We start from the raw sequence: 26,123 nt of genomic DNA, 5'->3' as shown, positions 1-26,123 counted from the left end.
TCTCTAGCCAATGCAAACTAGCAAAACTGTTCTTTTCCCTATTGTGCTCTACCCAAGTGCCAAGGGGAACTGAGACAATGGGGGAGAGCAAAGAAACTGGGTAGGGGTGGTAAGTGCAACAAAAATTAGAACAGAAGGTCTACACAGCAATGGTTCTAAGTACATATGAAAAATATTCAAAAAGGTATTGGCTCTGCATAGCTAAGAGAGATAAAAGTAGAGATCTTAAAACAGGAAATTTCCTGGTTTAAAGGCTGAGACCGTCAAACTGCTCTTTAGTTTACAGGCACTTTAACTCAACTCATATAAATGTATATTAACTCGAAAATTTGTATCTTCAACAGGAAATAAAAAGCTCAAAAGAACTTTTATAATTCACTATTTTGTCACCCTAATAGTACTTGATAATTGTCAAGTAAAATTACAATTTCAAATAAACTTTTCTTTAAAGGTCTGAGTAAACAAGTTATAAAACAATGTATGAAATGCTCAAGAACAAAGGGAAAATGATCTTTATAATGACTATTTTCCTCTAAAAAATTACATACTCCTGAATGACACTTATGCTTCACATTTTAGAGAACATGTCTTACACTGTACATTTCTTACATACAATATACCTGATAACATTTCAGCTTTGTCTTAAATTGGAAGAAGGTGGTTTAAACAGCAGTGGTCTTGGTTTAGGGAACGACAACATAAAGGCCTCTTTCACAACAAGTGGTTGTATTTATGGTAAAATACAAATAAATCATCCACCCAGAAGTTCGTAAACACAGACCCACATTATCTAAGAATGCTAGCCTCTATTCATTTGTTTGTCTCCTGAAGTTCGCAATAGTAGTAGTTTCTTTTTCCGATAGTCTTCATTCTCCTTCTCTGCTTCTTCATCTAGTGATTTTCTTATACATGTTTTTAGTTCCTCAATTCCTTCTCCAGTACATGTTGATACGGGAATTATATCTTTGAACTTGATTGTACTCTCAGGAATCACATCTTCCTGTAGTAAGTGCAAGAAGTCTGAAACAGTATATTGAAAGAGTTAGTAAAAAAATCCATATAATGTATTACTATAAAGCCCATAAAATCCCATTCCATTTGGAAAATCAACTTCAATAAATGACAATAATAATAAACATTACTGGAATCCGTATAGAATAGAAGTATTATTTTGTCTTTAAAAAATTGCTAAGAAAGTCTCAGAAGACAAGTACTAGCATAGCAGTTGCATTATACTGTACTTACACCCTTCCTCTAAGATGGATGCAAAGAAATCTCAGGTTGCAGATATGGGAGACAGATTTTTTTTAAAGCATTCCTATTTCTAATCTGCTCCAGGAAATAGGAAGGACTTCACCTCAGTAAACCTACATAGCGCTGCCCAAAATTTTCATATGTTTGTGCCACAGTCTTCACGTGATAAATTTTATATACATCAGTGCCTGTAAGGGAACCACCAAAGCAAGAGGTTACTGTTATCTGAGGTATCTGGACTCTCCCATATCATAGCTGGGAAAGATCTTCCAGGATCGATTTTCTTTAAAATACATCCCCAGCAGTGAAGCCAGCACTAAAGAGGCAAATAAACAGATTTCTAAATGCAGAAACTGGCTTTAAGGAATATATTCAAATAATAAACTTAGTAGTTGACTTGAATTTAATTCAATTTCAAACACCTCCTTGCCAATGCCCCGAGAGTTACCCTTCATGAAAGCTTACTACTACTTCTGTCCAAGCTAATTTTTTCAAGTTAATTTACCTTGAGGATTCTGTAGTTGCTTCATAAGTTCATTCAAGTTATCCTTTGCATTAGGCAAATCCATTTTATTAATGGCAAGTAGTGCAGGCTTTGTTAGAAGTTCTTCTTTGTACAGTTCCAACTCCTTAAGAGACAAGTGAATTTTATTTAGTGAGTATTTGTAGTTTAACAAGTGCTACTTCAATTTTACCCCTTGTATCTTAATCGTTTAATTGTCTAAATAGTACCCGTGGCTAGGCACCTGGGAGGTATACTGAGTTGCTCAGGGCTGGTATATTAAAGCAGTCTGACAGAGGAAAACAACATTAACAAATACTCAGTGATTGCTTGCTCAAACACAGATGTTCCGTGTAAGCAGCCTGGATGGTTCCGAAACGTCCTCCTACAAAAGCAGGACGGTTTTGTTCTCTTTTTTTCCTGATACTTATATAAGCTCATACACAAAAACAAATTGTTCAGAAAAAGTTCAGACTTATTAGCAAAGTCTTTGGACAGTTTTCCGATTCTTAAGCATTTTAAAGCTTTATATCAGACACAAAAGCACTGGCATGAACCAGCTGAAAATAAACACAGATGAGAAGATTCATTATGTAAAGTCACAGAACAAGGGAAAGAAGAGCTGCTGGACTTTATGCAAAATGATTGTTCTAATCAGAAACAATGACAAGAGATGGAAATAATGAAACTTTGTAAACCTTGGGCCTAATGTCTCTTCCGGGCCTTGATCTGTCCTAGTATATGCAGTAAGGGCATTGAGGCCGGGATTTAACTATACCCATGTGTTTCTACTTCCTAAAAGGCTTTAAAACTGGGGATCTGAAAAGGTGTGTCTTTTTACTTTAGCTTGAGTGCGAGAAACACCTCCTTTCAAATGCTGTACAGATTAATGAAGAAACAGTTATGCCTAATATAAAGCAGAGCAACTCCAATAGGACCGTTAAAATAAAGGTTTCGTCATTCCAGAGAATTTTGAACTTGTTAATCGGCCTCATAAATCCAACAATCACATTAACATTTGAAATCTCTTGACCAAAACTTTATATTCCCCTTTCTTGGCTCAGTACGCAACTACAACCGACAATGAGGAAGATGAGAAGTACCTTTGTTAGAAGCAGTATAGTTTCAAAGGCTGTTCTGAATCGAGTCTTGAAAGATAGCTGAAATCCAGATACATCAACCTGAAAAAGTTACACGACAATAAGTTTTGTAGTATAAGATTATGTTACAATACCAAGCTATTCTGCATCAACTACTTTGCAGTAAAATGTCCATGGCCATGCACTAATTTCTAGGCAAACAAGAGGGTTACCTATACACCAAAATAAAATCACACAAACTGGTGACACAAAGTGATTGGTTTTGGTAGCATGTTTCCCAAAGTGGTGATTTTTAAACCTCTTTTGTAAGGGGATCTAACTGATTAAAAAAAAAAAAAAACCTTAAAAATCATGCCTTAGCTGTGCTTGGAACACTTCCCTGTTCTAAATTACTTGGCAAACTTAACAATAAATTCTAATTAAGGACTGAATTTATCATTAGTCATTTGATCTTTCCATTCTAAAAATAGCATTATAGCTATTCTTGGTTATCATAAAATGTGCAAATTGCAATCATGATTTCCCAAATTCCAAATATACTGCAATTAAAATGTATCTTATTTAATGCATTGCCTTTGATTTCAGTAAGCTCTAAATTTTATTTAACTTACAACTAAGAGAAGCTGTTTGGTTCTTTCTACATGTTTGAGGAATTTGTGGCCCATCCCTTTGTTTGCATGTGCACCCTCAATCAGTCCGGGGAGATCAGCTACTGAAATCTAGAAAAACAGAAATTTCAAATGAAAGATTTCCATTAAGAAAAAAACGGTGGTTTTGGACTATCAATACCTCCTATGATTTCATATAGACAAAAGAACCCAAAGAAGTATCAGAAATACTTATTTAGAGAAACTTCTTTCACAACTATGGATTCCTTGAAATTGTACAGGGGACCAGTGCTCTGGCAGTACGTATTGGCTGTTTCAATACATCTAAAATCTATTATCAGAGGCGGGTTTAAACAAAATGCTGGTATTACACAGCTATTGCTCATCTTCCCCCGTCTATTTATTTATAGCTATCTGCCAACTAGAAAATGAAGGATAATAATACCTTAGGCAAGATCTCCCAGAAGTTACTTGTTACCTGAGAACAGAACAGACACTGGAGACAGGAAGACTAGGCTATCAAGTCTGTATAGAAATCAAACTGTCACGGGCAAAGAAAATGAAATCTGTTCCTTGTAGCTATAGAGAATCATTTTGCCAAATGCAAACCCATGTAACACTGTTCCCCCAAGCACGAGCAACTCCAAGACTTTCTCTTCTCCTTTTAAACGAAAATTAGATTTTGATTGGTGTACCAGCTGCCAACCATAGCCCAATAGGAACTGTCAAAATGGACAAGAATCTTGTTATTTTCTCTGCTGGCTGGGAGCACTGTATGGAGTGGTGAGGGAAGCCTAAGAGAGATGGAAGAAGAGCAGAATAATAATAAAAAAAATCCAAAAGTGTACTCAATAACTCACAGAAAGCTATGACAGAGATGGAAGCAAAGAAAGGCTTTAAATCTATCTGATATCCATTTAGACATCAACTGGACTCGAGTAAGCTGGGCCCATAGCCAGCACACAATAAAGTTTCCAGTGTGGCGCCTACTGTAGGATGGGACCTTCTGCTAAACTACTGCTCCATATCTTGCTGACGAGTTTTTCTTCCACTCACCTGCCAAACTAGCTTTTGACCATTATGCTTTTCCTATATATTTCAAGCCTTGCCTCTGAATTTTTGACTTACAGAGACATAAGATACAGGTGGGTGAAACACAGACTTGCAACTAGAAACAGGCTAGAGTTAGAACAGAAACATCCTCTTCCAGGTGTGATGTGTTTGGGTGGTGTAGTAGAATCACGACCAACTTTATTCTCACTTTAGCTGTCTTTCAAAGAAGAAATATTTTAAACAGAGCTTATAAAGAACTTCAGATTCTCCCAAAACACTTTGTTCACCTATTTTGGTAGAAGATATAAGTGGATCTGCCAGTTTCCACAATCTGATGCTAAGATCTGTACCCAGACTTCTATTCACACCCTTTACTTTTGTGTCTTTGTATCTCAAAGTCTTTTTTTGCAAGTAGCAGATAATGACTCAAATGGCAACAGATAACTTGCATGTATTTTGTCCTTTATAGCATACTATGATAAAACAAGCCAATTTCTACGTATTTTCTTAAATATGTCAATGTTCTGTAGCAAAAAGAGATATAATTAGGAATAAGTAGATGAGCCTGTTGAGCGCAGTACAGAACAGTCACCTTAATTATTGCTCATAATTGCTCTTTTTTTTGTTTTCAGCAGTTGCCATACTGAGATCTGAAGTACCTCCTCTTACTCAGATGCTTATTTTAATGACAGTCGCAACCTCCCTGGACTTTAGGACGGTACTTAAAGTTTTCATACAGCACCCAGCATAGTAGTATAAAAACAAGTATAAATACCAAATTCTGCATTTTAAATTTTCTGAACCTTTAATCATGACCCAAAGCATCACTTGCAGGGAATATGGGGAAAGGGAAGCTGGATGCAAAAGCATACAGTATTGATATCTTCACCTATTTAAGTAAATGCAGATGTCAAGCATCATCTACTGAATCCCTTAAGATCATCGATTCTGAGAGGGAAAAGAGTTTTCTGTCTTTTCACATCTGAAGTATGCTTTTCTGGTTAACTCATCTGCAACCCTTTCATGCATTTGCCTTTTATCTTGGAAGAGATGAGCCCACAAATACTTAAAAAAAAAACAAAACAGAAATACATCAAAGAAGATTCAAGCTTGAGGAATCGAAATGTTTGCTCTAGCCCTAAATAAACCTGGGGCCCAATTCTGTACCAAAATCTACTTGCAAGGAAACCGTTAAGAGTCTCACTTTGGATTGGGCAACCCCCCCGCCCAGTGCATGCTGTAGAAAGGATTCCAAGCACCACAGAACTATTTGTTAAATTTATCTGAAGAATCTGATTAGACTTGGGTTGACAAAAAGCAAGGTGGTGGGGCACTAGTACCACCAGCCTTTCTAAGCTACAGCCTACCACAAAAGGAAGTGGACTCAGGTAGTGCACTATCCTGGCTGTTGGGGCAATCACCCACACTTCATACTATTTCATTTTATTCTTTTAACTTAAAACAAACAAACAAAAAAAAAATCAGAGTAGCCTATCCACAAAGCCAGAACAGTAAATTATGGCAACTTAGCTATATTTGCTATATTCCTCTTCACTCACTGGTATGGACCTGCAGCAATTGGATAAACTTCCATAAAATCCATGTAATTGTATTATATATGTATGCATGATATATACATATGAAACAACACAGGTAGGAAGTTTCCTTTTTCTTTCTGAAATGACGTTGAACGACATAGCATGCCATTATATACACCCGTAATGAACAAACAGTTTCAACTTTCATACCAACCTGCTTATAATCTGCATACATGATCTTTCCTAGTTCAGGCTTTATTGTTGTAACTATAGCAAGGGGAAAAAAAAAAAGAGGAGGGGAAGGAAACAAAAGTGTTTGAAACATTTTAAAACAGAAAACGCTTAAGTGCAGCAGAACTTTCTCACTTCCTATTTATATAAAACAAGACTTCCCATAGCAAAATAAATAAATAAATAAAAAGGCAAATGGAACAAATCAAAAGCAAGACAAGGGAGAATACCATTAGACCACTCAGTAAAACAATGTTTCGTCAAATCTTGGCACCGTGTGCAGTTCTGTTTGTTCCCTTCATCCCAGTAAAGGAAATAGAGGAGCCAGAAAAGACAGATACAGAAAGGATGATCCAAAGTACAGAATGATTTCCAGCTAAGGAAAAGCAAAGCAAGCTAGGACTTGCCTCTGCAGAAGAGACACCTGAGGAAGAATACCAAAAGCTGCACAGACGCATGAGTGGCAGGAGAAGATGAACAGGAGTTATTACCTCTTCTAGCATAAGCATTAAGGGCCATCACTAAAACTATGTGGTGGCAAATTCAAAACAAACAAAAGGATGTAGCCTTCAAACAACATATCTAGCTATCGAACCCCCTGCCATAAGACGTGTGGATGCTGAAAAACTTAATTACTTATGGGGAGACTGGACAAGTACACTGAAGATCATTGAATACATAAAAACCATGTCTGGCTGAGGACAGAAACTCAAATGGTTTAGCCTGGATGCCGACAGAGAGGACGTATCTCATATATTTGCTATGTTCTTATACTCCTCCCCAGTCACCTACTTCTGGGGCCTCTCAGATGTAGATACTGGGCAGATGACTGTCTCCTCCAGCTTCATCTGGTTATAATTTCTTTACGTTTCTACCTGCAATATTTCTATTGTCCTAATTACCAGAAAATTTAAGACTTGGTACCAATAGGTTCAAGCTCTATGGGGTGATGCATGATGCACATAAAAAACTGACGTGACAGAAGGAACTGGATACTGAAATAGCAAGTTACCTCTTTAAAGTATTTCTAGGAATTAAAAATCTATATAACATATTTAGCACATAACATGGTTATTTCCTGTTCTCTGTTATAAACCTGTAGATCGAGACATAGAAAAGACTTCTTGCTCTTATGAAATGGTACAGCAGTATAAATAAGAGTATGAACTTACATGCGTAATCTGCAATCTCAGGTTTGGCATGAGAAACCTTGCTCAGCAGAGATGATTTTCCTGCATTTGGAAACCTAGAAGGAAAGACAGCATTTATATATTGAATAAACACTTCTCTGATACCTGTGTATTTTATTACCAAATACAATGTATTTCTTTATTCAGCCTCAATGTTATAGACTCATCTCCACAGAGAATTTTTCTGAACACAAATCATTATGATTTTTAATCAGTTCTAAACCACTTTTATAAATGTAACAATGCTTCACAGGGCTGCAGGCAGGCGAGGTACATAAGTACACTAACACATGGAATAGATTTGAGCTGAAATCTTTTAAAGTCACTTGGAAAGAAAAACAGCACGAGTATCCAGGCCTTCCTGTATTCATTCTCTATAGCTAATTTTCCAAATAAAAACATACCTGTGAAGCCCCAAAAGCTGGTTGGTGCAGTCCTGACTGTTGCAACTTTTTCCTTTTACAAGGAGCAGCTATACCTGCACACTACAACAAAGAAGTCCCTTAAGGGAAATGGTAGCTTTTACGTAAAGTTTTCCAGGGAATACATCTATCTGTTGAATTGGAAACTTAAGTTAAAACTGAAATTATAACACAAGCTTATTTTAAAGATTAAGCTGAGTTGTAAAAGACACAGGAGCCTTGACCAATAACAAACCTCAAGCTTCTGTTACAAGCAGAGTACAGACGATAGTCCTTATTTACAGCCATCTGTTGCAAACCAGAAATCATACAGGACTTCTGTTTAAGTCGAATTTACAGTCTGTTACTCAGCACAGCATTTCATTACAACAGCGATCAAAGAAATCCGTGTCAATAGGCAGCTGATTATTGGTCATAAGTTCCAAAGGCACGTGTCACTGAAAAGGCGACATACGCAAAAAGCTATACACTCTCCATGTCAACACATGCACAAAGAATAACTTGTTAACAGGGACAGCTAATGAGAACATAAGCTAATGAAAAACAAGATTAATCTTACATTAAGGGGCTTTATTCTTCATAAAGAAAGAGACATAATGGCTCTTTTTATAGCAAGAAAATTACTGAAGGTAGTTTTAACGCTCTCTGATGTTGAAAGGTGCCTTAAAGACGTTTCGGAAGGTTACTCTGGTCATCTCCTCAGGCAAGTATTTTGCTTCCAGTGAGGCACAATATGCTCTTTGAAGTTTAAATTGCAACCTACACTATACATCACAATCTGTACCCAGACCTGATGATCCTTTCTCAAGTCTACGTGTTTTTTGGCCTGATCTAATAGCACTTGTAAAGTGCTTGTAAAAGCACTTGTGAATCTACTGAAGTAAAAACAACAAACTCAGAGATCAAAGTACAGCTACAAAGTATCTGAGGTTGATTCATACTCTCAACAGGAAAATAAGATTCTCCTCCAATTAATGGATAATGACTTTTTCTATACTTTTTAAAGTGAAACTGTCAGCTAAAATACAAACTCAACTGCAGGATTAAAGAAGCAGTCATAAGCAGTTTTATGATGTGTCATAAAGCCTCTGTATTTTTCACAAACTCTAAAAGCAGAAAAATATTTTGCATCATATAACTATTGAAGACCTCTTGAAAATGATAGAATTGCAGATGATTCTGATATTAATAGAACTGTTGACTTATTTCTAACAAGCAAATAAGAAAATTCTCGCTAGCAAATCATGCTGTCTTCACATTTCCATGCTTTAAGGGTATACACCAATAAAGGTATATACCAGTAAGATTTTTTTTCCATCTAAAACTGCTTTTCTCATTTTACGCTTGTTAAGGTTTTTGTAAACAGGGATCACAGGGGAAAAGAAACATTAGTAGATGCTGAGTAAACCATTACTTTTGCAGTTTTAGTTTGTTAAAAGCTTTCTCCAAATAAATACGTTTATATGTTTTGCTATTAATCAGCAACACTGAAAAGCACCAGAGCAAAAGAAATGGAAGCTCTACAGCTCTAGTTAGCAATTACTTCCTTCCAATGTTCCATACTGTCTATTTGGGAGAACAGATTTCATGCCCTTTGAAATGTTCACTAAAACTACTACCAAAAAGATCTACTTGTGCCAGTAACATAAAGCAGGAGATGCAAAATGGATAGTGTCTTGGCTTCTTTCGCACCTCCTACTTACTTCATAAATTTTATCTAAACGTTGTGACCATCACTTTAATTGCTAAACTTAATTATATTAACTTATGACCCTGATGCAAGAAGCAGAACAAACCCACAAAAGTATAACCAATATTTGCCAAATTTTAAAATTGATTTTAATGGGTTTAAATTGTCCATGATTTTTGCAAACTGCAAGCATTTTAAGCAGTAAGGTAAACCTACACTGACACTCATTCACCAACTCTAGAATTTCTTTGCAAACTCATTTCAAACGTACTACTTTATTTTCTGACATCTCAGCTGTCAAACTGCACTACAGAACTACAGTACTTACCCAACTAAGCCAACATCTGCTATAAGTTTCAGATCGAGATGAACAATTCGCCTCTGACCCTTGCAAGGCAGAAAGTTTGTGGCCAAAGACCCTCCGAGACCTCCACGAGCTACTAGGCACCTTTCTCCTGCTGTATTAAGCTCTCCTGAAAATAAATTAACTAATGAAAAAGCATAATTTCCCACAATAATTTAGTTCTGATTTTCCCACTTAAATCTGTCTTTATTGAAAGGAGAATTTTCATCAAGCTTCCTTGCAAGAGCTGCGCACTGACGGAGTAACAGAGTTTCCGTCTTTGTTTAGAAACAAATGAGACCAAATATACACCAAATATTTCCCTTCTGTCATATAGGTATTAACGTCAAGAAGAACTGCTAAGTACAGGCAGGCAAAGTATGGCTAAGAGGACAGTTCTGAAGCCTCCAATACTTAGGAGCCCAAAGACAAATCTGTAAGTATTGATGAAGCTGTCGCTATAGCAGTTTTGATTAAAAAAGAAAAAAAGGATACTTTGAACCTAAGAACTACATACATGCTTTAAATACCAAACTCAGATGTTCCATACTTTTTCATGAAGATGCCTGCTATAGCATTTCCCTAAGGGTTAAAGTGTTAGAATAAGTTGCTTGAAAAAATAATTTTCTTTCTGCTGCATACAGCAATACAAATTAACTACCGCTAGTTTCTAAAAGGGGACCTTGCTTTTCCAGCTGTCCCCCCAGTGTAATTATTGTCAGTACTTGCTTGCCCAAGAAAAGCAAAAAGACACGTATATGTTTTTAGGACATATGTAATCTTAAAACATTCTACTTCAGAATGTTAGAAGTTTGCTAGATACCATTGATAAATATAATCACATCTACTAGATACATTAAAACAAAGCAAAAGTTCTTACCAATCTGCTTTCCATCATCACAAAGAACTGAAATCCCCAAAGGCACATGAACTTCACAGTCTTTTCCTTTTTCACCTTTTAATGCCCTAACACTGGGAGAAGTTAAACCAGGTTTAATAACTTAAGGTGGCATTTTGCTCTGTAGAAAAGAAACATGCAATAACCTTTATCAAATACATTCCTACCTGCTGTTGGCTCCTGCTCCAGCTACAAACCGCTTCTGGGGATATCTGTCTTTAATGCTCTTCAACGTCGTTCTTTCCTGAGCAACGAACCAGACATCGCCACCTCTCCCTCCTTCCCCACCTAGGCGAGGATAGCCCATTCCACCAGTCCCTCCTCGCACGTAGAGCCGTAAGTCATCTATAAAGCTGCAGTACTAACAAAAAACAAAACAAAAAACACGTTTCACATGCGCATTGCACTTTATTTATTAACTTTACTCATTCATTTTATACAGCCATCAGACACAAAGCAGTAAAAATTGCTTATATGGCACTTCTACACCGCAGCGCTGGCAAACAACAAGAAAAAATAAGCTCAGGAAACAGGCATGCAACGCTCCTGCTCATTTTTTTTTCCCTATGAGAAACGTAGGACGTTGCTTCCCTAGCAGCGAGCGGCACGGCGGGCCGCTCGGCGCTGCGCGCTCCCCGGCCCCGGCCCGGCCGGGCCCGCAGAGCCGCCGCCGGCGCCAGGCCCCGAGCACGGCGGGGAGGGGGGAAGCGGGCACCCGCCGCCGCCGCCGCCGCCCCCTTCGGCCTCTCGCCGCCGCCGCGGCCCCTCACCCCCCCCCCCCCAAACGCGCTTGTGCGGCAGCGCGGGAGGCGGCGGCGCCTTCGGGCCTGGGGCTCCCCGGCGGGCTGCTCGGCGCCAGGGAGGCAGGCGCCTGCCCGAAGCCGCCCACGGAGCGACCCGCCGGGGCCGGGGCGCCGCGCCGGCCCTTCCCCCGCGCCAGCGCCGCCTCCCGCCGGCGGCAGGCAGGCGGCGGCCATAGGCACGCACACAGCGCCCGGCCCCGGCCTCGCCCGCACTGACCTTCCGCAGCGCCGCCCCGCCGCCCCGCACCATGGTGGAGCCAACGCCTCCGCCGGGCCGCGCGAGGGCTGGCGGCGGCGGTGGGGGTGAGGGCGGCAGCCCCGCCACCTAGGAGGCTGAGAGCGAGGTGACCGTGCCGCGATCGCACCCTCCGCGACCGGGGCCGGCGGCGCTGTGGGCGAGGCGGACCCGCGCGCGTGCGCATGCGCGGCCGTTGCCGCCCTCGGGAGCGGGGCCGTTGGCGGCCGGGGGAGCGCGGCGCCGCTGAGGGAGCCGGTGGCGCCCGGCTGCGGCCGAGGAAGCCGGTCCGCCCGGCGCCGCTGGCACGGCGAGGGGCAGCGCTGCCTGCTGGAGCTGCGGCGTGCCGGCTCCCCGCTTCAGTCCCCCCCCCCCCCCCAAATCCTCATACCGAGGAGCGTAGGGGTGTTTCGGGCAGGGGCTCCTGAGGGGAGAACTGGGCCTCGACCTCCGACAGCTGCGAGGTTTTGGCAAGAGGCGCAAGCTCTAACGGTGTGTTTTCCCTGGAAACTCTTTCCCGATTATGTTCGAAGTCTGCTGTTGGCTTGGCCTCTGCACCTGGCCCCTGGAAAGCCTGTTGAACAAATTGTTTAAGTGTTTCCCTCAGCAAATTAGGGCCTGAACTTTCAAAGAGCTTTTTTTTCAGGATGAGGATCACAGTGTTGAAAGTACACACTTTTAATAAGTTGCATAGTGTTTTACATGTTTTAAAATGGTTGCAAGTGAGCAATTAATGTTTAAATAATGGAATTAATAAGATCAGAGGGGTAGAACTGTTGCAAAAAAAATGCCCCCAAATTAGGTCTTTCATAAATCTTTATTTTGTAGAAAAGTATTTTTCAGATACTATTAGCATATTCTCACTGTTTTTTCTAAAGCACAAATCAATCATTATGGACAAAGTAAGTATTTTTTCTTCTTCTGTTCCATCTTTCACCTGTTCCAGCCTTTCTAGTAGGTTACATCTTCTTAAGTTCATTTGTAAGCAACATAAGGGGAGTCATTACCTTTTAGAGTAATTTAATACTTAAAATAGATTTGACACCTGATTTTATCTGCTACGTAATGCAAACAGATTACAAAACAGCACTGTGCCATATACATGCTAAGCAGCCCAACAGAACATTGGATGAGTAGCCAGGATGTATCACAGTGTACAAGTGTTGTCCAGGGCTATTTTAAGAATATAAATTTGTCTTAATTGCTTCATGGCCTAGGACACCATATGTGGAAATCGGGTTTACAAAATATGTGCAAAATAGTAGCTGCTTATTTTGATTCTTTTGTATGTTGTTGTTTGGACTTCTTATTTTAGTTTATTTTATTTAAGCTTTACTTTGTAAATAATGAAAGGACAATAGCTGTATTTAGAAGAAATGTATATGTAGTTCTACATGGTTATTAATTGGTTAGTGTAAAGAAACCTTCAATTTGCTAAGATTTGAGATATAAATTAGGAAAAAGAACGATTTTTTTTTTAAATAAATCAGGAAGAATGAATAATAAATCCAAATTCCTAATTCTGTGGTTTTCAGCTGCCCATAGTTCCTCTCTCAGACTTAAAAAACAAACTGTTTATTTCGCAACTGGATTATTCGGAAGAGTGTACAGAAGAGGTATGGCTGTCATTCAGAATGATTATTCATGATGGCTTTCGATGGTCTTGATGAGTGAATAAAATACTGCAAGTGAATACAAATTTACAGGATACTACAGTATGAATTTTCTTTTTGTCTTGAAGCATCATATTGAATGGGAGCTTTTAATAGTATTTTTAGAAGGGAAAAAATTGTATGGGAGACTTGTACGGGAAAAAATACATTCAAAAGCTTTTCGCTCTGTTAATTATTCTTGATCTGCTTTTTCTGCAGTTCCTTGTGTTTTTTACCAATCAGCTATGAATTCTATTTCAGCTGAAATACTTCAAATTTCTACAGACTGGACATGCCTGTATTGTATTGTAATGGAATCTTAAAAGCAGATTTTTCAGTTATATAAATGAGAGAGCAGAAAAAGATGTGACTGTCATCTAGCGAGCGTAAGTTAAATCCCCAAAATTAAATGAATGCCTTTCGTCAGTGTCAAAGTAGTTTGACCATGTGGGCAAAGGTTAGATGGACAGGGTGAATGACAGAATAGAAGCAGAAATTACTACAACTGCCAACAAATGCAAAACTATTGAGTTTTACATTTGAGTCGTGCTTTCGGATCATGTGGACTACATCTGACATTCTGAAACAGGTGATACGTAAAAACTAGGAGTTTTGAACAGATCTGTTAAGCGTGTTACCAAACGACTGGAAAGTAGCAAACACAGGTCTGGCATCGTATTTAAGGCCTGAGGGGTCCTAGCTAGGAGGCTTGTTGGCTTTGACACTCTTTCTACTCGGTGGAGAGAGGCATCTACCAAGAGCAAGTCGCATCTTGAACAGCTCCCTGTGGATCCCTGTCTCTCTCAGCTAAGTGTTTAAAGTTGGATGGGCTGAGGTTGGGCTGTAGCTGCTTGTATTTAAAAAGAGAAAAGTGATCTGGCCAACCACAGACCTGGAAGTCTGGTCTAAACTGTATGCAGAGCTTTAGAAAAATACAGAGTTGCCAGAAATATCTGGATCTAGAAAAAAGTGTCAATAAAGCATTTGATGTAGTGTCACCTGGGAAGGAATGGAAACATGGGGATTAGGAGAGAAACTGTAAAGTGAGATTGCCACAAGTCAAGTTAAAAAGGAAGATATTAGGCTTCAAGGAGTGGTTTTGGGATGATCCTCTTCAATATTTTTCCTGGTATCCCTGATAAAATTGGTAAGAGTATATTGATGAAATCTGGTAATGATATATGCTTATAATGATATGGGAATCATCACAAGTCCAGAGAATATTTCAGGAGAGGTGTTTCTGGTTAAAGCAGGGAGGTGTTCATATCACTGTTTAAGGCCCTGGTGAGGTTTCATTTGGGATACTGTGAACATTTCTAAATAATTGTTCTATAGTTCTAAATAAATCAAGAAGGTTGAACTGAAACAGCGGTAGAGAAACGCCAGAAGGATCACTAGAGGGATTGAGAGCCTTTCATAGGAAAAGATTTTAGAAGGGGCTTTGCTTGTTTACTTGAATAAAACAAGAGAGGAGATAGGTGTGCTGTCTATAAATATATCAGGAAAGAAAACATGAGGGATGGAAACCATTTAATTTGCAGGACAATGCTGGCACGAAAACAAACAGATATGAACTATTTATTAGTAAATTTATTCAGGAAATTGGAATAATGTTTCTAGTCAGTAGAGCAATCACATTCTGAAACAGCTTTTCCATGAATTTAGTGGGAGCAAAAACATACCTGTTTTTAATATGGTGCTTGTTAAATTTATGAGACAACTGTGCAGGAGAGCCTTCTGCAGTGGCAGGGAACTCTATGATTCAGGAGAACCTTTCTTTTCTATGTTACTATGCAAATGCTTACAAATATATCAGCAGAATATTTTGTACAGATTTAAGCTTCATAATATGTGAAGGATTTGGGAGTCTGACCCGAACAGTAAGTAAAGTTTGGGCGTCCTTAAATACATGCAGGTTAGGTTGTGCTAGCGTGACTTCAGTAAAGCACATGATGTGGTATTATATAGAAAAGAATGAAAAAAGGGGGATTAGTAGGAGAATTGTTAAGTGAGACAGAAAAGGTGGGGAAGCTGCAGATGGCAAGAGGGTTATCAAAGTTCTTCAAGGATCAGCCGAGTGTCGTAATCCCTGTGCTCACCTTGGATACCAATGCAAGTATATCAGATTACCCTGTGCTCTCATGCTTTGTTCTCTTAAGATGAATACTATTTGAATTTAGTAACGTTGAATCAGTATGGCTGTTGAGAGTAGCAGGGGCTATAGCTTGTTGGCTAGCGGAGCCTTAAATTAATGTGCTGAGCTTTCTTAACACACAGCAGGAGGTCAAATCCAACAACAGATTAACATGTAGACTTCTCCAGAGATACCAGCAGAGATGCTACCTAAGGTTAGTTCAACTGCATTTAATCAATCAACAGCTTAAGCTCAAAAAGGAGAAATGAAGTAATACTGCTCTCTCCTATGTAACTTGTGAGATGACAGCATTAAATCCATTGACATTACCACTAGATTCACTTCAGCACCGAGCAAGCTCATGCCAACAAGAGCAGAAAGTTAAGCAACTTAACAAAATATTTCCTTTGAAATGTGCCGTTTTGCATTTTCTGGAATCTTTTATACCACTGTACACGTGGTTGCTCATACACAGTGCTAAAAATTACTGAAATTACACTATAATCATTTAGGACTCTGAAGTTTTAGGGTAGTTAGATGGCTTATTTACTAACTTCTGTGCTTTAAAAATGCATCTGCTCTTCTAAAAAGACACACTGTTTTAATGAGGTAGTACTGATTCTACCCTCTCTATCTTTTGATTTGCGTTGGCTGTTTAATCACATAGTGGGTATGCCATACCACTTGAACTTAAGTAACAGGACTGTGAGCCCGTTCACTGTCAACTTGACTGTAGAACATCACTCAATTTTTTCCTTACTTCAGACACTGCTAATCAGTGATGCAGAGAGTGATTCAATTTTTCAGTGAATCCTATTTACGTAAGAGTGTGCAGATGTGCAGTCACAGCGATAGCTGTAATTCAGTCATACAGATGGCTGCTAGCGTTTTAAAATTCTCTGAACTGATTTACGCATAGTCAGTACATATTCTGAGTTTTATGCTAAATAATGCTTCAGTTCCTGCTTTTTCTGCTCTGATTTTAGCTTCAAATGCTTGTGTATGACAGCTTGAAAATCACAAAGGTACTGCTACACCAGATCCCAGTTTTACCGCTCTGTTTCTTTTCTCTCGTGATATAAATCACTAGGTAGTACACTGGCTGTTACCAACTTTAGCAAGAGCAAGCTATAAAATCTCTTTGCACCAGTATTTTAAAACTTCCAGCAGCAGTTCTTTGAAATTTGTAGTTGATGTGCAATATTTTCTCAGTCTAGAAAAGAAATAGCTTCAACTGAAATGTTTAAAAATTAAGCTGGAAACATTTTAATAATATAGCTTAATTTTAAAGTAGAATTAAAATAACTAAAAAATGTGAGTGAGTTTTCTTTCTGTGCTTTTCTGAACATGCACACAATACTTCATTACAATACTAGGAAGCTGGCATAAAGGTATTTGAAATTGAAAGAAATAACTACACCAACATACCTGAAGTCCAGATGTTCTAAAAAGTTGATATATTACTCTTACATTTTCTTATTTATCTTTTAAAGGACAAAGAGATTCAACCAATGCCAAGGATATGCTTTTCAGTGCAATAAAGTGCCACCAGATGGAGATACTTCCACCGTTATATTCAATAGAATCAGCTGAAGTAGAACAGTTCAAAATTTACCCTTTAGAATGTTGGAAGAATTCTGAGGGAAACATGCGTTATTTTGCCTACGGTCTGTTATCAAGTAAAAAAAACCTCCTCAAAATCACAGAAGGAGCGACCATTTTCTTTAATCCTGTCTCACAAACCTTAATCTGTGAAACAGTTGTGCTGGATCACAGGACCCTGTGCATTCTGTGGATTACACGTTTGGCATACCTAGCATCGTTTTGAGCTCTTCCTGAATCCCCTGCAGAATGGAGAACACAACAATTTTTGTTCTCAAAATCTCATTTATATTTAGTCATTAAGTGAAAAAAATCTGCTTTCCCAGGTATGTGGACAGGGGGTCTTGTTTTAAGGGCTTTCGCCTTAAAACTGAGCTTTTATGTAGCTTTCAGGTACATGAGATTTTATGAAGATAGTCACAAATTGACTGTACTTGACCTTACCTTTTCTGAACTAGAAATTGTAATAGCAATACTTACCTAATAAATGTGATCAGCGTCTTTCTTCATGGTGCTTCTTTAGTCCTACAAACTTCATGTAGCATGCTGCAGAATCATTAGTTACCAATAATTTTGATCTTTGTCAATTTAAATTCATAGGTTAAACTCTATGTTCTAGATGGCACTGTTCTAGATGGCACTCTCACATAGTTTATGAGGTCTGAGTGCTTTACTGTCAAGCATATATAATAATAAATGAAAACGAAATATGAAAATTAACCTTCAAAACAGTTCTCACTTGGGGAGGTGAATATTTAGATATTATCAAAGAGTTTTCATGTGAGTGAGTTCTTAATGCTTTTAAGAAAACATTATTGATGACACAGGACTTCAAAAAGAGATGAGAACAGCATTTTTATTTAAAAAAAATGTCCTAAGAATAATCCATTTCTCATCATTTTGATTTCTATAGTTGTGTTCTGGGAATACCTCATTTTAAAGTTAAAAGGGTGGATTTATTAACTAGATGATTACAGAAAGCAACGGAAGCGCATTTGATAAAAATAAACTTGTATGATGAAGAAAAGGAACTGAGGACTGACGTCAGTGGCTGTTGGAATAAATGGAAATCACTGTGCTTACACCAGTATCTTGTGCTAATGCACCTAAATGTTATAAATGGGAACTAAATGACAAGAAGTAATAGCTGAAGTTGCTACCTACCTTCTTCCTCAAATGCCTTTTAAATACCTTTGAAATTGTGGTTATTTCAACTGCAAGATTAATCCTATTAATAAATTTGATACTCCATAAAGCAAACAGAAAGAGGAAAAGCTCTCCTAATTTGAAAACTTACTGAAAACTATTTTGCTTAATAATGTGAATGAGCTTTTTAAAAGGCAAGTTCCCTGTATAACCTTCCTAACGCTTTAATCTCCTCGGTTATTAATGCTTCTTCAGAATTTCAAGGAGTAATTGCATCTACTACAGCTTTAGCGTCTTTTAATGATACAAAAAGTTTAGAGATAAGCTAACTACATTCCAGCCTTCTAGATGTTTTCTTCTTAAAGTTATTTAGGTTTAAACATAGTTATTGAAACCAATATTTACATCAGTAGTGCTGGAAAGGCTTCTAGAAGGTACCTGGAGTTGTTCTAAATGTTGTTACTTTCAAAGCAGCTTTTTATTTGCCTTTAATACTGTATACATTGTTTTCATGACAGAAATTGTTACATATCCATGTAAAAGAACAAGCTGTTCCTGTCCTGTCCTGTTCTACCAAAGCATATTATGAAACCATAATAGATCCAATTTTACTTCATAGTTGTCCTATATTTTCATCAGCACTGCCTTTAAAGATAGGAGGTTCTCTGGAACTAGGACTACTGGCAGTTTTACATGCTTAAGTGCTTCAGACATTTTGGTTCTATGTATATTATTATTCATATATGATAATGTATTGCATGGAAAAATAAAGTTTCAATTATAATCTTGATCTGTTGGTGATGCTCAAATTCAAGAAAGGAAGAGCTAGTAATGCAGTTTCACCAGACATCTCCCAGTATAGCACAAACCAGGTTCCTTCAGGCAATATATGATGCAAAAGATTTACTACTGCCAAACTACACAGACAACCTTAAAGAGAGCTGTTGGTTTTGTGTGCAGGCTCAATGGTGCCTGAATTCTGTGTGGACTCAGAGCTCCAGAGTGAAGTCCTTGCTGCTGCTGCTAGTCAGATGAAACATTTTGATGGTCCTTTGAACAGCAGCCACTTGAAATTTCATGTCTCTTCTTTAAGGAGATGGAGCAAAGCTGCGGGGCAGCCCAGCGCTTGTCAGTGCCTCAGGTACCTGATGACATCCAGAGCCCTTGTTTTTAAGTTATCTAAACAGTACTTGAAGATAAAGGATTTTTCTCCCAATTTTCCTAGAATGATGGTATATGAAAAAGAAACTGCTCTTCTAATTAAACGTGTGTGAGTATTTTCTTTCGGCTTTCAAATTTGGTTCTACAGAGTAACTCTGTTCAGCACTCCTCACACCATATGTCTTTGAAACACTTCACATTCGTAGACCTTCACAGCACTTGGGACAGACTCTAGTATCTTAACTTAATAGATGAGGAAATTGCACTGGTTAAAGGCCCCAGGCATACAAGCTGTTCTTCATGAGCGACCATCCAGACCCAAGGATGAAGTGTAATTTAAACTTAAGCGTCTCACTCCCGACCACATGGCAAGGCAATGGTACAACCGGCACTGGATAGGAATTCCCAACCTTTCCCCTTGTTGAGAGCCACTTCCAGCTCTCAGTAGGTGAGGGAGAAGTAAAGCAGCTTCTTTCCGTGTAGATACAATGTGAAAAGGGCCAGGAAATCCCTTAGGCAGTACTGCTCAGGTTATGAACTCTTCTTCTCTGCTAAGAGACAAGGCACTACAGATCAGCCAGGTGAGGGGATGCCCTGAGACACCAGCAAAGGCAGGGGAACACTGTTTCAGACGCAGTAAGTTAGTGTAAAAGTGGGCATAGATGTTTAGGAACATTTCTGAGGCATGATCAATAGCATTTTTATTTTTTATAACTGATTTTATTACATTTCCCCAATGGCAGGAATTTCGTGACTTACTTACACAGAGAGAGGCAACTAAATCTAGGATTATAATCTCACCAGGCAACTAAATCCAGGATTAAAATCTGACCACTAACAACAGAAGGTTAGAAAGATGCACAGAATTATAGTACACTTGTGAAAATGCTTGGAGTTCAGTAGTGGTGGATGCTAGTGGTTTTACTTTGACAAACTTGGAATAGACTTAAGTGCCTTTGAAGAGGAAAGACTGTTAACCTTCCTTGAAAGTCTCCTTGGAGAGTTTAGATAGCATGTATGCAACGTATGAAGAGTTCTGTCAAAAAGAAATTGCATTTCAGAACATCACCAATCCTTTTTCCGTGATGATCTAAGAGGCGATTTGAATATGGGTTGAAAAATTAGAAAAATTGTGTGAAAAAATCAAAACACTAATTAAAAAGACGGGACAGCCATAAAAACCCTTATCTTTGCAGAATCTAATTTTTGGACAACCTACCCTGAATTAGGCACACCTCTGTGTTGAATACCTAGAATTAAGCCCAGAAAACCATCTTGCTGAGTGTGGAGTTGCCTGAGCTATTCAATAAGAAGTGCCAAGACTGAGGGAGAAACAGAACTGCAAATTTATGTAAATAAATTTGACCTTAGGAGTAGACTTTGCACTAAAAGAGCATCTACCATCAAAGGAATTGAAGGCCTTTTACAACTTCTAATGCTCTGGGCTTCATGACAGCCCTCTACGTTAAAATGGCATTTTTAACCTCATTTTACTAGCAAGATATAGAAGTTATTGGACTTTTATATAGATACATGGAAAATCCACAACAGCAGGAACTAGAATCTGTGTCCTTATTTTCAGTCTTATGCTTCGGTGTCTGATCGGACATCACAACCAGTTGTTATAAGAACGTAAAAGAATGAGAAAGAATGTTTTCAGCATTGGAAAAAATAATTCAGACTTTAAGTAAACTGGACTCCTTCATAAGCCTCTCTTCCTAGAAGGAAATGGGACTCTTCTAAATGTGCACACAAGCCTAGTTCCTTAGCACAGAAGGTAACTAGTAAGAAAGAAAACAAAACAGTAGAAAAGAGGAGTCTTTAAAAAATGGCATAGCTGGGCTGCTCCTCGTTGCAAGCCATGGGACATAAACTCCAGCTCACAGCCCTGGTGCTGGCGCTAGTGTTTCTGAGGGGCTGTTGTCAAGTACAAATAAAATGATATTGGAAATTTCTCTCTGGAGATGCTGGCAACTGGGTTGCTAGAGATTTTTTAATCATAGTATAAAATTAACCTCAAGTCAGGGAGTTTCTACGGAAAGAGAACTGGAATATTAGGTGCCCACTGTGCTGTAAATTCTCTACTGCAGGTCTGTTTTCCATTGCTTCAAAAAGTTTCCGGTTTATGTTCTGGCAGGCAGGCAGGCTAGCAGATGGAAACTTGGGCTTATAAAATGGGGGGGGGGGGGGGGGGAAGCATTCATGTTACTGATTTGGAGAAAGGAAATTTGCTATTCCTATGTCAGCCCTCTGTGTCTCCCCTTCCCCCAACACACACACACAGAGGAACACACACACACACACACACACACACACACACACACACACACACACACACACTTTCCAATAGTGAGAGCTATTCTGCAGGTGAGACCCCAGAGCCGGGGTCTGGGCTGACACTCGGTGACTGCTGCCGAGAGAGGTGGGGCTCTCCACCACGAGCTCCCTCTCTCCTCCACTGACCTGAGTTAATGCTGCTGCTGCTGCTGCCGCTGCCGCTGCTGCTGCATAGCCAGTGCCGGCGTCTTCCCAGGCTCTGTGCAGCGTAATCCCAACGTCGTCGGAGCATCAAGCAACTGCTGGACACTTGCAGCCCGTTCAGGAATTTCTTTCCTTTTCTCCAGGTGACTGATTACTGTTGTTTCAAGGTTAGAGTGTTTGATCTCATCACAGAAACACTGTAAGTATAACTTCCACCACGGCTCTTTAGCTGTGTGAAACTTGTCTGCCTTGTACTGAATGGTAGGACTTGTTAGCTGAAAGTCTCTGAGGCTGGTGGTGGTCTCTGCTCCTGTTTGAGGTGTTCAAAAGGGCCTTTATCATTTTATTTTTTAGCTGGATTAGAACATTAAATGAAAACAACTCAAAATTTTGGTGGCTTCCCAGCTGCTGTTTTACTACTTTGCAGGTAAATTGCTAGCACATTCTTCCTGGAAATGCTAATACCTAATGAAGTGGAAATGAGAAGAGAAGCACTTTCATCACTGCTCATTTACTTAATATGATTTTTCTAATAACCCACAGAAAAGCAAACATTCTGGGGAACTTACATGCAAATACATAAAATATCAAGATGATGGGGGGTGTAAACCTACTGCATGCTGAAATGTAGCTAGCAAGGAAGTTTTTAGAACGGAATTAGACTGGCGAATATCTGTCTGTCTGTCTCATTCCTCCAAGTCCTGAGGAAGGTGAGTTAACTGTCCTAGGCAAAGTAATACCGGACCTTAAGGACCTCGTACAGCTGCAGCGGCGTGGTGGTACGTTCAAGCTAAAATCATCACAAAACATTGAGGCCCTAGTGTAAGGGCCTATTACCAGCTATTCTACGTTCTGACCCAATTTGATATGACTCTCAACTCCATGGTGTCACCTTCACTGTATTTTCTTATGGATGGTTCACGTAAGTTTGGAATGATCTGTGGATTATCCTCTCTTTAATTGCCTCACTGGGAGTTGCAGAGAGGATGGCTGGGTGTTACCACTCTGAAAACATCGAAGACTAACTTTTCTTTTTACCAGTCCGAAACTTATTCTGACTGGAGGAACACTGTTGGAATTCAGACCAAGTTGACCAAATCATTGCCTTGTACCTGCACAACACCTCACATCATTTCACAATTATTTTTTTATATTCTTCTGAATTGGGAAAGGGACTGGAGACTGTGGGAGTGCGTGTAGCACCAATTATATGACATAGTCATAGCAAGTATACATTTGATTTACTACACCACAACTCAGGGCAGTATCTGAGAGTCTTCAGTGTTAGCTTTTTCTTCAGACTCCTTCCTATATTCACTTCTATTTCCTTCTTTTTCTCTCTTTTCCCCTTTATAGGTATTCTCCTCTTCCACTGCACTTTACCCTGATACAAAGGACTGAGAAAAAATTATCAGGTGTTTTAATGAGGTGCTGTCTAAACTTGCTCTGGGCATTTGGAATTGGATTAAAAGAAAACTACAGTTTTTCCAGATGGAATCAATGTATAATAGTGCCTACAATGTTCTGTAGCATTTGAAGTTCTCGCTATGCCTCTTGTGACATTACTCTTTCCATTTCCCATTCTCCAAATGGTTTTAGTATTCTGGTCATTCATATATCATAGAAATAATTATGCCAAAAGTTTGCTTAATTTTGTAATTGAAATCAGGAAGTAATTTGTCTTTTTTTCCCCCAGTCTTGCAATAGCTACTGAATGAGTTCATACCATGCTGACACTCACCCAGCACTGTGTAATGGTCCACTCTCTTCATCTCCACATTTCTGACTAGTACTGTTCCATGAAAGACTGGGTATTCATAAATCTGTTACTTGTTAGCAATCATTTTAAACAGAACACCATGGGGATTCTTTAAGTATCTGTTAGCTATTAATTTGATTTTACTAATGGTCTAAGCCCAAGAGTGGGAGACCCCTTGAGCTCTAGGAATAGTTCTGATATAGGCTATGACCACTTTAGTCAGGCATCAGACTTTCTGCTTCAGGTTTTTACATTCTAACGGGCACTGACAATTTTTAGATGCAGTCCTAGCTCCACTGTTAGGATTCATTGCTTGATATTTATTGCATGGTTTGAAAATAGATATTGTTCCGTAAGTATTAAATATTGTGCAGAACCCAAAAGCATAAGCCATCTCTTGGGGATATTCTTTAAAGTTACATGAGAATGAATTACATAACAGCAGAATCACTATGATTTCATACACTTTCTTTCAGGTATCTGCTTGGAATATGGAAGTTGAATGGAGAAGACGGTGGTATCTTCAGCTGGGCTGTATATTGATACTGAATTTGGTTTATGCTAATCTAGACTATCAAAAAGAAACCCCTGCAAGCCTGGGCCAGATTGACCATCAGTGCTGGGAGATGTCATCCCATGGGCTGGTGGAAATGAAGAAACTCAAGGTAGCAGATACGGTCATTGCTCTCTGGGACTTCATGATGTTCTTAAAGGAATCGCCTAAGCCCAAGCACAATGAGCTCTTCAATGATTTAGCCCAGAATTTCTGGGATATGTATGTAGATTGTGTGCTCTCAAGGTCACATGGAATGGGCAGAAGACAATTAATAGCTCCCAAATATTTTTCCACATACTCATAGAGAACTTTAGAAGGTAACTATAATACGTGCTGTTAGTCTACTGTGTACTGACATTAAACTGAACCACTGTTCCATCCTTGTCTTTAATTGTTCAGATACTTCAGTGTTTGTCATTTACATTTTTTGGTTTCTACTTGTCAAATGTATTTGCATCTTTCAGTGGTAGCTATTTTCACAATGCATGAGTCAAAAGTAGCTCAGGTACTAAATTTCTATATTTAACAAAGCATTAAAAATTATGGGTGTGCATGTGGGAGTGCGTGTAAATGGATGCTCCATTCTCTGTTTATCGCTATGTACATATAAATGACATAACAATACTGAAAGTTTCCTAGTAAACTGACTTCAGTCCTAACTTTGAGGAATCATCTGTACGTGAGCAGGGAAGTTCAAGTCCCCAGTCACTTGAATGTTTTCCTTCCTGTTAAAACTGTTGACGTATAAGGTGAGCTCATAGTCACTGTTAGTCAACAGTGACAAACTCCGATTGTACTGGTCTGGGATAAGTGTGAACTGAAATCATATAGGTGATTGGTTTTCTACTTTATTAACCAATCTTAGACCAGAGGTGGCTTCCTTCCTCCTCCCTGCAAAAGACCATCCTCCCCTGCCCATGTAACATAGTAGATTTTTCTTCTGATGTACCCAGTCAAGAGTTTAAGATTTCCAGACTGAATATGGAGATCATGGAATCCTAGCACTCCTAGACGTATTGCTTTGAAAATAACTAGCTTTCTTACACATCCTTGCAGGGTCAGCTTTCACCAACCCATTTCAGGCCAAAAGGGGAGAACAATTAAGATACCTCAGCAAGACAAAATCAAAATGGAGCACAAAAGTACAGCGTGTACTTTAGACGCTTAGGCAAACCCATTGATTGGGGGAATCCCTCCTTTTTTTTCTCTTGCTGTATAAAGTACTTAATCATTGCTAAGCTGAGAAGTACTTCAAGCCCCTGTTGTCACCTTTGCTTCCCTTTCTCTCAATCTACCAAGCTGTCTTTTTCCCAGGGCACGTGTGAATAATTCTGTGTTTTGATTCAATACCTTTGTTCTCCCAGGTAAGCTATTTGAACCAGTGTTATATCTTTGCAGAGGTCCATCTTTTCCAACAACTCTTTTTTAAAACGTTAATGTTGATGGAAACCCAATATATTTTTATACATTTAGCAATGGAGACAATGTCAACAAGCACATTTTAGTCAGTGTCTTGCACGTACAATCCATCAGCTTTACTTTGAACAATTGCAAAAAAAGTGCAACACTGAGTTACAGGGTAGGATTATGATTGTTGTAATGTCCTGTGCAGTCTAAACTTTGTATTTTATCATGCTTAGCCTAGGTTAAAGATTAATTAAAATATTTTTCTATGTAACAAGGACTGAATAATAGTCATTTTCTCATTCTTGTCCATTAATATGTCATTTGCAAGAAACATTATTATATTATATCAAGAAGAGGA

The 26,123-nt window shown here is 39.0% G+C and overlaps 1 protein-coding gene across 4 annotated transcripts; it reads right to left on the bottom strand.

Annotated features, from left to right (window-relative positions):
* Positions 1-489: 489 nt before the first annotated feature.
* GTPBP10 (GTP binding protein 10) lies at positions 490-12,080 on the bottom strand. Of its 4 annotated transcripts, XR_011139605.1 has the most exons (12): positions 11,850-12,026; positions 10,997-11,190; positions 10,812-10,903; positions 9,917-10,061; positions 7,459-7,532; positions 6,270-6,322; positions 3,910-3,942; positions 3,468-3,575; positions 2,860-2,937; positions 1,760-1,883; positions 1,246-1,442; positions 490-1,020 (listed from the first exon to the last, which is right to left on the bottom strand). XR_011139605.1 is itself a non-coding variant. In XM_068934773.1 (11 exons), exons 1-11 carry the CDS (start codon positions 11,880-11,882, stop codon positions 800-802), a joined length of 1,155 nt encoding a protein of 384 aa, XP_068790874.1. In that variant the 5' UTR covers positions 11,883-12,026; the 3' UTR covers positions 490-799. The 4 variants fall into 4 exon arrangements, 2 of the variants coding, with proteins under 2 accessions (XP_068790874.1, XP_068790875.1); XR_011139606.1 differs by lacking the exon at positions 3,910-3,942 and having other exon boundaries at positions 11,850-12,046; XM_068934773.1 differs by lacking the exon at positions 1,246-1,442.
* Between the last annotated feature and the right edge of the window lie 14,043 nt (positions 12,081-26,123).

The sequence above is a fragment of the Struthio camelus genome, chromosome 2 (genome assembly GCF_040807025.1).
Source record: "Struthio camelus isolate bStrCam1 chromosome 2, bStrCam1.hap1, whole genome shotgun sequence".
Taxonomy (NCBI): Eukaryota; Metazoa; Chordata; class Aves; order Struthioniformes; family Struthionidae; genus Struthio; species Struthio camelus.
Note: the sequence above shows the minus strand (reverse complement) of the source record. Positions and strands in the feature narration are given on the sequence as shown.